Source organism: Antennarius striatus, chromosome 6 (assembly GCF_040054535.1).
Source record: "Antennarius striatus isolate MH-2024 chromosome 6, ASM4005453v1, whole genome shotgun sequence".
Classification (NCBI taxonomy): Eukaryota; Metazoa; Chordata; class Actinopteri; order Lophiiformes; family Antennariidae; genus Antennarius; species Antennarius striatus.
The window spans coordinates 21,701,140-21,716,354 of NC_090781.1; the positions used below are offsets into that span (position 1 = coordinate 21,701,140).

Consider the following 15,215-nt stretch of genomic DNA (forward strand, 5'->3'; position numbering starts at 1 on the left):
GAGGTCAGACCTATAGAGTACACAGGGGCTGGGAATAAACATCCTACCATCTGTGTTAGCTTCTCAAACAGGATGGGACAGTGAGAGGCTTTCTCACCTCTGTAATGTTACGCTACCCATTGCCAGTTTGGGGGAGGAATGCAAACACGATCACCTTCAAGAATATGAAACTGCATCAGCGTAAATACTTTTAAAGCAAATAAAATTCATTTCACCGTTTCATAAATCTACTACTGTGAACTCACTGAAGAAAGTTGTTTGACACATTCTGTTGAAAATGTTTTATTCATGATTTAAAGGTCCCAACTGTAGTTGAGACAATCATAGTCATCTTCTCTTCAGGTGCTTATTCACCTTGCGAGTCACTGTTTATGCTGGAATTTATCTCAACTGGCTATGAAAGAGAGGCAGGGTACATCCCAGATGTGTCGCCAGTGTCCTGCGGGGCCAGATTGTATATTGCCATATTTGACACATGTCTTTCATAAACTACTATGACTCCTCAACGAATAACTGCAGGACAGAAGACTCCACTGATGGAACAGCCACACAGAAGACCATGATGAAAGACATGAGAAGTATTTCGGCTTTGTATGATGTAACTCTCTGAACATGTGTGACTCTGGTATGCAGCAGTTTATGATCCTGAAATAGATTTAAATCAGACACCAATTAGGATCTTGTGTTCTGAGGATAATCATAATTAATGGATTAATCGTCACTTTTTGTTTTTACCATGCTAATTGTCTTTTTGGGGTCTAACTTAATGTTGACAAAGCAGAAGTACTTATAAGTCATTTTACTGATTGAATGTTTCCTCTGGTAGCAAACTTTTAAAAGCATATGTTGAAATTTATTCCACTGATCTTTTTCTCAGAATTTTTTTTTAAATTCAGTTGCAATGTATACAAAAAATAAAAAATAATATATCTGGACAGAAAAGTAAGATTTCAACACTTCGAGCTCTGTAGAATTCGACTTTAGCTATAGACACTAATGTACATAAAAACTGAAATTGTCAGACGGCCCCTCTGCCTCTGCCACGCATTGTGAGCTAACAGCCACTAGATGGCAGCACATCATCCTGATGAACTCCACCTCCTGACGGAGAAGGTTTGCATCCAACGACAACCAGGGGCATGTCAAAAGTCTCTTCAAAGTCTCACACACTTTGAACTCAACAAGTCAACAGAAAAATAAAAATAAAGTTACCCGTGCACAAGTTTATGAGACATCTCTTAACATCAGAATTTTCCAGTCTCCCATTTTTCAAATCCTGTTACTCATTTTTACAGAAAGGCCTCTGAACGCACCACACCCTCCTCTGAAATTCCACTGTACCTTCAAAGTCATGATAAACTCTTTCTGCAAACTAGCCTCTGAATATAACTGCATTACAATATGGACTTGTCCTGTTCTGCACCCTTTCTTGCAACATCGCTCACAAACTTATTATTATCCCCCCACATGCTGAGGACACCCCTGCAGGCTATCCTGCCCTTCCGGCCTGAGGATGCTCGTTGGCATTTTATAATCATAACAAAGAGCATCAGCATGAAGCTGCTGACTGATGCTAGCCCGCGGAGAGAGGGGCAGGAAAGCCAGGGTCAGCAACATCAAATGGGAATATGCCACAGGAAATGATCCTGGGGAGTGTTTCCCTGGTTCCCCCACCTGGAGATGTTCATGGAGGGACAATGTCAAGGTGTGTGTATGACTGACTGCATGCCTGTGAGTATGGGGATAAAAACCCTTCTTCATGATGACTTTTTCCTTGGTGATGCATCTGATCTTTAAACCACAACTTCTCTTTCTCTTAAAATAGAAATGTTCATAGTTTAAAATGACCAATTAAATGCAACCGAGCTGAAAGTTGTTGCTTGACGCTGCTGGCGTCTACTGATGAATCATTCCACACTCCAGAGGCCTGCTGCCACCTTTTCAAAGTCTGAGCGAGGTTCACTGTTGTCTCAAATTCATAAATAGGTGAACTGAAATGTGTTTCTTATTGTACTGAGTTGTGTCTGGTTTCCACAGAGAAAAAGAAACCTTTAATTTCCTTGCTATCACTCCTCTATATTTACCAATATACACCAGCAATTTCAGCACCACTTCTGTCGAGGTGATACGAGAACCTGGGATGAATATTAAATTTTCATTCAATCTGTCAATGTCAGGTGAAGCCTGACATCACTTCCTGTCTCTGATAAAGATTGGAGATGGTGTAATGGTGACAGAAATCAATATTTTTTATTGATGGGCCATCCTGGAAGAGTCAACATGATGGAATGTGACAAAGTGTGTGTGGAGGGGCTGCTGACTCCCGCAAGGGTTTGATGGTGTTTTACTCACTCTTATTTGACCAGTAATTACTTTTACCTGATGCACTTGCTTCCAGAGATAAAAGAGGACAACAGTATACGACACGGGACAGGAAACGAGTCTGAACCCACCCCAACACTCACAACCCCTTACATATGAATTATTGCTAATTTTGTCTGATGTATTAACTGATTCTGGGCCCAGAATGGCAAAAAAAAAGAAAAAAAAAAAAAAAGGCCTGATCCTGAATTTACCTGAAAATTAAATCAATCCTTATTTCAGATTCACCCTTACTCAAAATTTCCTGAGAATCAGTTGATAGTACTTCTCCTCTTCCTCTTCCTCCTCCTCCTCCTCCTCCTCCTCTTCTTCCTCCTCCTCCTCCTCGGACACTAATGACCGTAATTGTGGTCAAGTACAAGACATCAGAAGAACACTTTAAGAGTATTATTATGTTGTTAAAATAATAAACAGCGACTTGAAACTGCCCTTTGGCTTAAAATGATATTTGCGCGTTGTGGCGTTCAAGTATCCTGGTGAAATCGGAGTTCAGATATTTCCCTCTCTAATGGCATTGTAGATATTTATAGAAAGCAGTGATAGTGACGTGTGAAATATTATAAATATCTTTCAATACAAGTCAATACTGATGAGAAATCGACATGAGTGCGTTTAATGTGTACAGAACGCACATCAAACGCGGAAATCAAAATTTCCGATGTGACTTGAACGCGTTGGCAGGCAGTAAGGTCAGCGCAGTGACGCTCCCTCCGTGTTCAGCAGGGCTGGAGATAAAAACACTCCTCCCACCGTTCAGTGCATTGAATTAAGGAGCCGGTGAATGTATCGCAGCCCACAAAGGGACGAGGAGGCTCGCTTTACCTGCGGAGGGGGGGGGATTCGAACGCGGCCGAACTGGGGACGGGACACCTTTTTTTTTCTCTCTCCACACCATCCCGGTGATTTCCCTTCCGCTGTGAAACTTCGGCTTTGTCAGCATTTACCGGGATCTCACCTTTAACACGTTACTGTCGACTGTCGGGAGGGGTTTTTTTTTCTTTGTTTTGATTTGTGTTGTTGTTTGTTTGTTTGTTTGTTTGTTTTTTTGCCTGGGATAAAGGGGAAAAAACAAAATAACAAAAACAAAAACAAACCAGACAACAACAACAACTCTGCAAATCTAACTCCGAGATCTCAGAGAAGTGGCAGCAGCCCCCAGACAGGTGAGCGCTGAACGGGGTGTGTGCGGCGGTAATCACAGTTACCTGCAGGGGAAGTTTAAAAAAATAATCTGTAATTTATTTATTTGTTTGTATTGAAGCCATTGCACACCTGATTAAAAAAATACCTACAAATGTTTGTAGCCAGAGCCGGATCAAGACTTTTTGAGGTCCTTGGTAGAATTTGGGGGAGAGTTGTGGACCCCCTAGCTGTATATGTTTGTTTGTTTGTATATATGGTGCAATCCAGGTAAGAATAAAAATTAAATTTATAAGTGACATAAGTGAATGTTGATTGAAGAGAAGATGCTCCTCGACTCATGCCCCGTCTACTCTGCTGCATAATTCATAACATGTAATTGTTCTATGTTGAGAACCGCTGGCAGGTTGGTATTCCAGGAAGGATCTCATGGGATCTGGTGCAGATCATGTAATGCAACACTTCATCAGAGGGAGTCTGATGTGGTGACCATTTAATCATCTCTAAACGTGGACCGTTGGATGGGATCCATTTGTACATCTTGTCTTTCCGTTGCGTCCCTCTTGACTGTGAACACTTCCCCATCTGTTACTTATTTCACACTCACTTCTTGTAAGGACTTTCAGTTAAAAGATGACATTTATAGCGTCCCCATGTCCCGTGAATAATAATGAGACCTAAAGGGGGTTAGTATCTGTTTAGTTTCAGTCACTGAATGACTCAACAAATCAAGACTTCAGAAGTGACTCAGCCAGGCCGTTTCTTTTTTGTCTGGTACATCGTGCTTTTGGGACTCCTGCTCAGGTCATGACATTGAAAAACAAATCATGTTACGCATGAGAAAATAAAAATGTCTTTTGACCTTAGAGGTAAACCGATAATTGGCATGAGTAAAACTAACAGTAGAAAATAAGGGCAGCTCTCACCTCAATCTATATGGGTTAGTTTGATCATGTCCAGATTTGATTATTAATCACTTTTAAGTTCGGTGTGTTGTTCCATCTTTTTGGTATTATCTAGAGCTGTTGGTGTCAGTAGGTGTGGGTGTTGTGCTTTGACAGAATGTAAAGCTGTTGGCTTCTTGCTCGTGCTTTAAAACTCAGCATTGACACAAGGTGTTAATTCAGAGGAGCAAATAGAGAGTAGAGGGAGACATAATGGGCAGGAATGCAATGTGCTGTGTTTGCAGCGTTAATCCATTTGCACGCATACTGTCGCTAATTGAAAAGTCGTTGTGCTGCAGAGACAATAGCTGACCCTATTGTCTAGCGGATTGTAATATTGATTCTGTTTTGCTTACGTAACTCGCTTCTGCATAATGAATCTACTGCATCCTTAAAGAGCTGCTTTCGATAAGACTTACCAGTGCTCCTTTTGCATTAAATGCAGCATCCTATGGGGTATTTTGATGTTTTATATGTCTAAAGAGAAGTTGAGTTAGAGCTGGTTTAGTGTCTACCTTGCAGGAGAGAGGTCAGAATCCAGGCCATGGATTCTATCATTCTGTCTTGTGTGGCTGCACACACCTGTACTCATCTTTTGTCTGTCTAGTAAGGATAATGAACAGCTACAAAGATCCGACCCGCTTCCCAGAGTGTTCATTTATTTATAGAAACCAAATGAGAATAAATGTGAATTCCATATGATTCTGGTTACTAAAGCAACAATAAGTGTTCATGCAAAGCAAGTTTTAAAACAGGTTAAAAGTCTGAGCAAACAAGACTTGTAAGTACAAGGTTGTGCATGTTACAATCCCCGAGTCGAGGATTTTGCGTCACTCTGTTGTCGTGCAGCCTATCGTCCGTTTTCTCTGTACGCATTGGTATGTTATAACAGGGTTAATAGAGCAGTAATAGAGCAACACCTGAGGTGGGATTAGTCATGGGGTGTGGCAGGGTGAGATTTTACAGTCTGTTTTTACTGACAGGTTGGGAGTCGGTGAGGTATACCAGTTGTCTTTTTCTTTTCAAACCAGGTGTTGAAACACAGTCAGTTGATGTTTTAAGACAGAGGTTATGCAAAAACGCGACAATAGGCCTTATAAATGACACTTTTGTTTAATTCTACTGAACAAACCGAGCGTGGTATATAAATAAAATAGATAAACAAATAAATGACGAGGTAGAAGTCATGTAACTTTGCATGTTTTCTGATCTCTGATCTGCCAAGAGGGCAAAGAGGTCCATAAACCTTTACCTCATTTCGGAGGCATTTTCAGTTGATTTTCATCTTCTAATAATTCCCTGCTGAGCACTGCTGTCTGCCCCTGAAATCCCCCTTTTCGGGCTTGCATGCATATTTTGCCACTACACGTTTTCCCGCCTTTGCAACGGCTTTGAATCTTCTACCGGCTCAGAGGTACATCAGTTGAAAAATGACTTACTGGGTGAAAAAGTTCCTGCAATGATGTAAACGTTTAGGATTTGGTAGCACTTGCAGACAAAGATGCTATCTGTTTTAGAACCAGGCAGCAAAGTGTTTTAACAGAGCGTCGTTCCAGCCTTATCAGAGCCCTACTGTTCCTCAGAGTCCCCTCTGTGTCAGACATGCTTGATATTTGCAATACGACAATATTTCCATCAGACGGTGAAATCTGTGTGAGAACACAGCCTGATGGACCGTGAGCCCGCGATAAAAGTGAGGCACAAACTTATCTTCCTCTGCCTCACCTGAGCTGTGCAGATGAAGACTCCAAGGCTAATCCCGAGAAATCATTGTGGACCAAGTTAGCAAATTACAAATAATAATCATTTGGTCCTAATTCTTTTAGTTGATTCTGGAAATGTGGTTAATTTTTTCCAGTATTCAAGTTGAAGTGAACTCAGGAGCCACTGGTGGCGTTAGTTTTACCATGGCAACCTGGAGGCTCAGACAGCACCCCTCCGACTGTTGACCTCATGCAGAAATAAGGATGTCACCTTGATTAAAGAAAAATCCTCGTCCACCTATTTTCCTGTCTTCTTGGCCCTGAACAGTCAGAGTGAAGAGGTCACAGCGTGAACTAAGCCCCCGCAGCGCTGCAACAATGACTCCTGTCACCACCATGACCACGGATGTCTGCGTCAGCTGTTTGCCTTTCAGGCCACAGTATCAGCGCTGTGCTATCACCTACGATTAAGCACCAGACCCGGAATAACTCCTAATGGGAATGAGGTAATCAGATAGAAACCCATCTAACATTGTCTTTGTGTCTTTGAAACATACTTCAAACGACAGGGAATTCTGCATCAAACTTCATCAACTTCATCTGCATCCAAAACCTGAAGAAGTCTCCAATCTATCCAAATTGTACAGTCACTGATTGTTATGTCTATTCAGTGAGCATAAATATTTCTAAAGTACTTCACTGAAACATGATTCCTCACCTCTGCTTCCAGATTTTTGGCCGTGAATGCGGTGACTTTTTTTTTTAAAAACACTAGTTGTAAGCGTTTCATTTGGCTTTACAATCATTCACACACATTTCTGGGATTTAATGCGGACCATTAAATGTGTCAAGAGCCCAAAGTAGGAAAGGGTCTATAAATATGTCCCTGCATTCTTCTTATTTTATTGCCAAATTCATGTATCATTTTATGGAGAGTGGTGATAACAATTATCTCCTTGTATAGGCGCAAACAGGCCGTTTAATGGGAGCTACTGATACTGTGGGCGAATTGAGAGCTTAAAGCTTAACTCTCTTTCTTTTGGGAAAGCTTTGATAATCAGCGTGAAAGTACATAAAACCCAGATGAAATGCAGGCTATAAAGTTGTTTTGTTTCAGAAAAGGAAATATCTTCATAAAAGGCTTTAATATGGGTTCCAGATGTCAGAGACCTGCTGCTGGTTGTAACACCTACTCACTCTGGGTTGACAAAAAGGCAAAGTGCTCATGTTTTCACCTCCTCCCTCTGGAAAACCTTTAATCTGTACTTTTATTAATTTTATTGTTGTTTTAATTGAAAAAGAAGGGTGCATTTTGGATGGCTTGTTATAAAACATTCATATTTTCTTCAACTGGAATATAATTGTAGCGTCTCATACTTTGTTTTATGATGACATGCATGCACAACCTGATCATCGGCTGCTTTTAAAGCTAAGTAGCAACTACTGTACTGCCATTCTAACATGCTAAAATAAGATGATGAAATATGGCAGAGGTTTAGAGTGAGTGTGGCGACATTGCAAATATATTAGCATGCTGACGTTCTTTACATGACATCACTGCATTTAGCTTTAGCATTTAGCAAAAGACACAGTCGGCTCAAGGCTTCTGGTACGGTCCATCCTTGAAGCTATTCAGAGCTTGGGTCCACCTCCCTGCATGTGTGTTTCCTCTCCCCGCACAGATGTCTGAAATCACAGGCTGTACTGAAGCGGATAAAAAAGCCTTGCACAAGTGTACATTAAGCAGACAACAGTTAGTGTCATCCATTCTTATAGGGTGATAATTACTCAGGCCTACACAGTGGGTTTGGGCTCCTCGCTGTCACCTTACAGCAGGGACGCGATGTGAAAGCTCCTCCAAGGTGAACGGGTTGTGTTAACAGCAGCTCATTGGTGGAACTAATCCTTTCATCCACACTGAAACGATTGGGTGGATTTCCTTCATTTTATTCCAATTCATTTTTGCTGCAATAACCTACATGAATGATGGTGATGATTCTTCTTCTTGCTATTGACTTTTCTGAAACTGTGATTAAAGTCATTTTTCAGGGATTATATCTGACCCATATTTTTGAAAGGATGTCAGTGTGACCGACAACCAAAGCATCACCACTTTTACTAATTCATCTGCAGGTAGCTAATGTTGTGAAAAACTGGTTTTCAGTATCTGTATCATGTAGCCGACTCGATTCGGACTAGCGCTCCTCGTTGCTCGCTACCTGTTATAGCCTTGGATTGAGTGTCGAGACATTGAACTGGAATCAAAAGAGAAAAATGTTACTTTTTGAATCAACTAATTCAGGTTTCCTACGATATAAACTTATTGTTCTTGGGTCAAAGGTTGGTGATGGTTTAGGCTGCCGTGAAGACCAGAAATAAAAAAATAATACAGCAGCAAATTCTGTCGATTAAAATTTGCTGCTTTGTGTGCCTTCAAATGCCCCATGGGGACAAATAAAGTTTTTTGAATTGAATAAAAGATTGAATCGGGCTGTAATAGTGAGCTATTTAACAAGCTGCCGACTCTTTATGTTACGTTGGGATAACTTTTTGTAACTTTCATCACGTCGCTCAGTACTGTGCACTGACTCATGGGAGTGACTCACAGGACGGGCTTTGTTAAGAGTTATGCTGAGCCGTCAATATTTATGGTTGTATTTGAGATTAGATGGGAACATGTCAAACATTGTTGCCGGTTTTGTAGCTGATCTCTGCATGAGCTGACATGAAGAAACGGTTTTAACTGATTGGAAAAGCTCGGATCTTATCACAGCAGGTTGTTTTAGTTTCCTCGACATGCGGTCCCAAGTGGTCCTCAAATGAAAAGCAAGCATTCTGACTTGCGATTGGTCCCACATTGGCCTCGAGGAGGCAAAGTGTTGATTTGATTTTGAGACTTAACGGGAAGACATTGTAAATGTTGTATTTTAATGACTTCCTTTAGCCAATCAGAAGCAGGGAGGTTAAGTGATCATCAAGTACCGTCTGGTTGTTCTTGTACTCTCACAGTTTTCATTACTATAATCAGCTACCCTATTTTGGTTTCAAGTGTTGTCTTCTAGTGAGCGCGCGCCGCGGATGTGAGGTTAATACAGGATTAAAAACAGAAGACGGGGTGAGTAGCATGTGCTTCAGGTGGTCGGCAGCAATATTCATGGTAATGACTTAATCTAAAATGTCGTTAAGACTCCCTCCGTGTTCCCTAAAGTGAGTGCACTCGACGGTTGTTCCTGAGAAGCCTCGGCGGCTCTGATGCCACGACGTTCTCGCTGCCTGTTATAATGGCCTTTATCACCCATGTGTCACTAATCGACTCCCTCGCAGGCGTCTTCTGATGCCACACGGTTCAGTCAAGACTCCATGTCTCTGCTTGTGATCCATTTCACATCTCTACCAATTCCTATAAACATGCCAGGAAGATTAAATTGGAGCACATTTGCAGAAAGCTAACTCTATTGCATGATGTGGAGCAAGGTTTGGCTTCAATTTAAGAAAAATATGTTTGTATTAAAGGAAACTTGGGCACCAAGGATTCCATTGCTGCTAAAATGCAAAAATACCTTTTTTCTGATTCCAGTTTAGCTTTAGCATGATGTTGTAACCTTATTGTAACTTCCTGCCATTCAAGAAGCTGCTTAGATGAACATATTCACCTCTTTGTTTTGTCTCTGAATAGAAATGTTAAACCTGCAGCAGCTCATTAGCTGTTCAGCTAAATAACATTGATAGAATGTCAGAAACAGTTGCTAAACTTCACAGCATCGGGTTTCTTTGGTTTATATCACAGTGAACATGAGAACATGATGTAAGTGTTTTTTCAGTAAAGATCCTTACTCATCGGTTGCCTTTGGTCCAACAGTTTTCGTGTCTCCGGTCAGAAGATGACACCGTTTTCTGCCGAGAATCTGCTGAAACATTTCCTCTCTTGCAGACCGTTTTCCCTCACTGTGTCTTTTTTCATTGGAGGAAGTGAGGCAGCTGAAAGGAGAGGATAACAGCCTTTTAGAGGTTTAGATGCCGCCCTCACGTTCTCCTCTAATAAGATTTGGATTCTTTGGATACCTTTCGTTGCATATTTTCAGCTGACACATAGAAGAAATGGAGGAAAGAGATTCAGAAATGCTCTCTAAGGATCAGAAAAGTAGATTAACTCCTTTAGACGTGAAATTTTGTGCTCGGCCGTTTCAGCTTTTTGCGGCTGAGTTGTTGTGTCAGTGACACGGTGAGTCACTGTGACATCGCCTCCAGCATCACACCTCTGCTCCCACTGTGGCCCAAAGTGTCGCATCCATGTTGGCAAAATATGACACTGAAGAGCCCTCCATTAATGTTACTCCTTTTTTTTTTTTATTCAGTTGTGGAATTGTGCTTCTTTTACAAAGTCATTGCAGTTTAATTTGTCATAATTTTCTGATGAGTTCAAGGAAATATGATAAAGGGATTAATTGCAGAATTATTCCCACTTATCTTCATACGTCCTGCAGGAGGGATGGCGCTTATTAACCAAGAAGGGCAGGAAAAAGGGATAAGCCTGCCATTTAATTATACTGATATCTCACATTTAATAGTTGGAATTAAACAGCTGTTTAATGTTCTTTCTCGGCTGAAGCGGCGAGACGTGTTATGTGTGACTTTGAGGAGACGGCCTTCTTGGCATGAATGGAAGCTTTAGCAGGTAAACATGTTGTAGCACAGACCTCATGAACCCCCTCTGCTGTAACAACACAGAGACATCGCCGTGGAGACAGTTTGGAACGTTATAATTTGTCAACAAGTGACAACATGACAGTCCAGAAAGTGTTGGGGTTTTTGTTTTCTTAACTTTGTGAAGCGCTCCAAATTTATTGTGTCGGCTGCACACTGGTGTTCTTAAAGGCTGGGTTGGCAAGTCCAGACAGATGTCTGTGTCAGTGTTGATTTTTTTGTTCTTTGTTTGGAGTTGTTGGACTTAATAACTGAAAGTTGAATGTCTGTAATTCCCATACTTTATGTTGTGAGGGGGAAAAAAAGGAATAATGGAAACAATATGACTTGAAATAATTGCAGTTCTGACCTCTGATTGAAGAAGCTCCAATTTTTAAACTGAATCAAAAAAGAAAATTTGCTGCTCATGTTGACTTTATTTTTATTGCTTTTGCAAAAGGAAACATTTAGAGAAAAATTAAGAAAATAAAAAACTTGTTTATATTCAGCATTTCTGACCAGTGATTAGTTGGAGGGAGATGAGTGATGAGTGACTGACACTGACTCGTCGAGAGCTGTTAAAAACAGACAGAATTTAAGATCTCTTTTTAGGTATATCTGCATTGTTCCCTACTCAGCATACCCAAATCTCCAGCTGTTTCAAGACATGAATTATTCAGAGGACATATAAATCGTATTTGCTCCAGTAGTACTCCAGCGGGGCCTGATCTGAAAAGGTTCAACCTCCACTAAACTGTACTTGTAAGTTTACAGTATGCCCTCTGATATTTAGGTTTTTCCTCAGTCACAAAGTTTTACTTTTGTTGGAAATATGATTTTAAGGAAATTCTTGAGGTTTGTCATTTTCACAAAATATACACGACTCTTGGATCACCATCATCATCATCACCGGTGAAGGGTTTTTCAGATGCCGATGACAGGTGTATATTTGTTTTTTGTGGATGTAAAAAGTGCAACAAATCATATATGTAGCATCTTCACATTAATAAGTAAACATCTGGGAAGCAGCGCCGATTGGCTGCCGACAGTCCTCCTCCTATTGCCCTGCTGAAGTCCTGCTCCATAGCACTTAGTTCTAAAATCAGTATTCTTGTTAGAGCTGAATGAATCAGAAGCAGCTGCTGAAGGTGGGGGGGTGGGGTGTTTTGTTTCTGACTTTTCCCAACACACCCTGGTACATCTTAGCACGGTCCACATTTTGGCAATTAAAGGATGAAATATTGTAGTTTCAGCTCCAGTTTTATTTTAGAGACTGAGAAAAGGCAGCATGGAACGGGCAGAGACCCTGCACACATTTGGCTGCACAAAGCAGCACGCAGCCATTTTTGTTCTCTAAGTTGAAGTGTTTCACTGAAATGTCACAGTTACATTAGAGCCTGTTGGCCTTTTTGTTTGCCTGGCTTTTGTTCCGCACCTGACATAAAAGGAAGATGGGGCCTACATGCTGCCTTTTGACCCAGAAATGTAGTGACTGTGATATATTCATTGTCACTGTAATTTAATGTTCAATGGACGGTGAGTTCACCATGTCCTTTTCAATTTAATGTTCCTTTTTTTTCCACCCCCCCTTATCATTTTGATGAAAGCTTCTCTCAGTCGGTTGTCATTGGAAACGGGAGCTGTGAAATAAGGTTTTAATTTTTGGCTGGGCTGTTTGTCAAAAGCGTGGCGCTTTTCAAGTTAGTACATGTTTTCTATCAAAGTGACAGACATGTTATCTGACAAGTATTTAGTCTGTAAATATTTATTGTAATCTCTATTTGGGAATCACTTTTTCTTGTTGTTCTTTTCTCCCAGGATACTTTGCAGTCAGTGGGATGTTCGAGCTCTGGAAGCGGGACTGACTGAAGGAGCATGGTGAAGCACCAACCCCTCCAGGTCTACGAGCGCCAGCTGTGTTTGTCATGTATCACCGGGATCTACGGTTGCCGCTGGAAACGCTATCAGCGTTCCCATGATGACACCACGAAGGTGAGAAGTGATCGAAACGGCTTTTGTGAATGATCAAAAAACACACTTTTTTAAAAATGTTTTTACAAACAATGTGCAATCACTATACATACAAGATGGTCACTAGATAACACACATCACTTGTGTTGTTGTTCAACGGTCCACCGATCTCGTTTCCATGCAGGATCAGCTGGCTTAGAGTGCCAATGTTGCCTTGTCAATATATGATACAAAGCAGCAAGACAGCCGAAGAATAACGTTTTTGTCTGCGAGGAAGCTGACAAAGACGAAACAATAAGCGAGTTCAGGACCGTCAAACGATCGGTAGAGCAAGACAAGAAGAAACTGTCATTTCTCTCTATTCCTGTATCCTCAGAATGCTGGGTTTTATCTCCAATATCTAAAAGCTCTGCTCTGTACCCTCATGCTCATTTATTTTAGATATAATACATTTGGTAGATCCCTTGGTGTAAAAACCCTTGTAATGTCGAGGGCCAGGTGCATTAAATTGTCAGTATTAGTTAGGGAAGCAGGGATGCTGCTGCTGCTACTGGCGTTCACCACCTCACATGTGCACATGTGCTGACTTCAGGCTGTGAGTGAATGACCTGATCATGTAATTTATCTGATTAGGATCATTTTCCATGATGGCTGTGCAGCTGTCCTCAGAGACGTTCCCCTTCTGAACGTGTGATTACCACTGTTGTCTTCTCCCCCACACGTTCCATTAACTCACTGAGTCTATTTTTGGAAAGTGTGCGTGGATAAAATCAAAATGTTATGCTGAATTAAATAGTATTGTCACTGTGCCCATTAATGAACGCATTTTCACAGCTCTGATAACAAGATGCTGTATAGGAAGCTCCCCCTTACTGGGAAATTCAACCCACAGGATCGTCTGTAAGGCTGTCACACCTCCTGGTCTCTAGATGTTTTCTCTTAACATTGATTTACAAAGAACAGTTATCTGTTCTTTGTACGTCCTTGCCGGCTTATCCCCCGTCCAATAACCTTGAGCTATTACACAGAGGTTCAGTTTACATTCCAGTCCTCGATCGCCATCTTTTGTCTTTCGGCACATTTTTATTTACAGTTTAGTCTCATTATTTTTGAATTCATTTTATCCATTTGGTAATTTTTGGCGTTCATGGATTTAGTACAACACAGTTGTTTCACACGGCAGTCATTCTGTGTAGGAATCAGACATAATAATTCTGGGAAAAAAGGTGTATCACTACACACAAACTCCTTACGTCAAATTTTTTTCCCCAACAGAACACGGAAATCCCTTTATATGTTTATAAAATATATTTTACATCTTTTAACATCACGCCCTGCATAAGGTCTGTCGTTCTGACCTTTCGCTTTATTTCCCAGCATACTCTGTATTTTGGAAGGACACACAGTCTATGTTGCTGCAACAAACTCAAACACACACCACATACCAGTGTGTGCACTAGCACACACTCGGATTGGGTGATTTATTTATGCCCGCATGCTGCAGACTAGAAACCAAGGACATGCACAATAAACTAATGTCAGTCATCACATACAGAGACGCACAAAAAAAACAATACATGCATTTAGCCTATTTAAGTGTGTAAGCACACATGAGATGAGATTTTGTATATTTGATATCTCCGATTGTACAAAAAAAATGAACTAAATCGAGGGATTGATTTTTTTTCCCCCCCTCCTGTTTGCAGGAAACTGGACACTGTGTAGTTCTATTTCCTGCTGGTTGTCTTTCAGGCCAGCTGATAGGATAGTGCAGAGTCAGCGTTCTCTACTTGCGTTTTTCATCCTTTGTTTCAACTGGGTGGCGGCGGATTGCTCTCGTCTTGACCCCCACGTGTAAGAAGCAGCCAGTCAGGCTACCTCGCTCTGCAGGCTGCTGCCAGTCACAGGCAGGAAGTGATTGTTTCCCACTGCAATATACGTTTTATTAATTTGAGCTGAAGTGATGATTTTCACAATATAAACAAATAATTCTGCCAATAAATTTGGCTAATAATGGAACTGAGATGTTTAATTCTCTCTGTATGAGGGTTTTCCTTTTTGGAGAACTCCCAAGCATCGATGACAAAGTTATGTAAGGCTGCATCTTTAATGAACCCAGTAAACAACTTGTGACCAATCAAGGACGGGTATCGGCTACATGTAACCGGACCCGAGCGAATCACAGAAGCATGAGATGTGAGAATACCATGTTGAAACAACCGTGAGCTCATCCATAATCCAGGTGGATCACGCCACCTCGCTCCTTTCTTCGTCTCCGTTCGCCGTAATGAGCCGTTCAGGTTTACCGGCCGTCTCGGCCAGGCTGCTTCTGCCTGTGTTCAAGGTTCTTTGTAGGAAAACGACTTATGTCATGCAGTGCAAGCCGATCTGG

At 41.2% G+C, this 15,215-nt stretch overlaps 1 protein-coding gene across 3 annotated transcripts in view; it reads left to right on the forward strand.

Annotated features, from left to right (window-relative positions):
- The first annotated feature begins 3,161 nt into the window (after positions 1-3,161).
- The window catches only part of gdpd5b (glycerophosphodiester phosphodiesterase domain containing 5b), a 29,931-nt gene continuing 17,877 nt past the window's right edge, over positions 3,162-15,215 (forward strand). For 2 of the 3 annotated variants that reach the window (XR_011035555.1, XM_068317195.1), the window contains exons 1-2: positions 3,162-3,545; positions 12,671-12,844. Coding sequence is in view for 2 of the 3 variants with exons in the window: in XM_068317195.1 (XP_068173296.1) it covers positions 12,728-12,844 (117 nt within the window). In the remaining variant the exon portion in view is untranslated. Of the gene's footprint in view, positions 3,546-6,497; positions 6,676-12,670; positions 12,845-15,215 lie in introns of all 3 variants that reach the window. The other variant, XM_068317196.1, reaches the window with a different exon arrangement.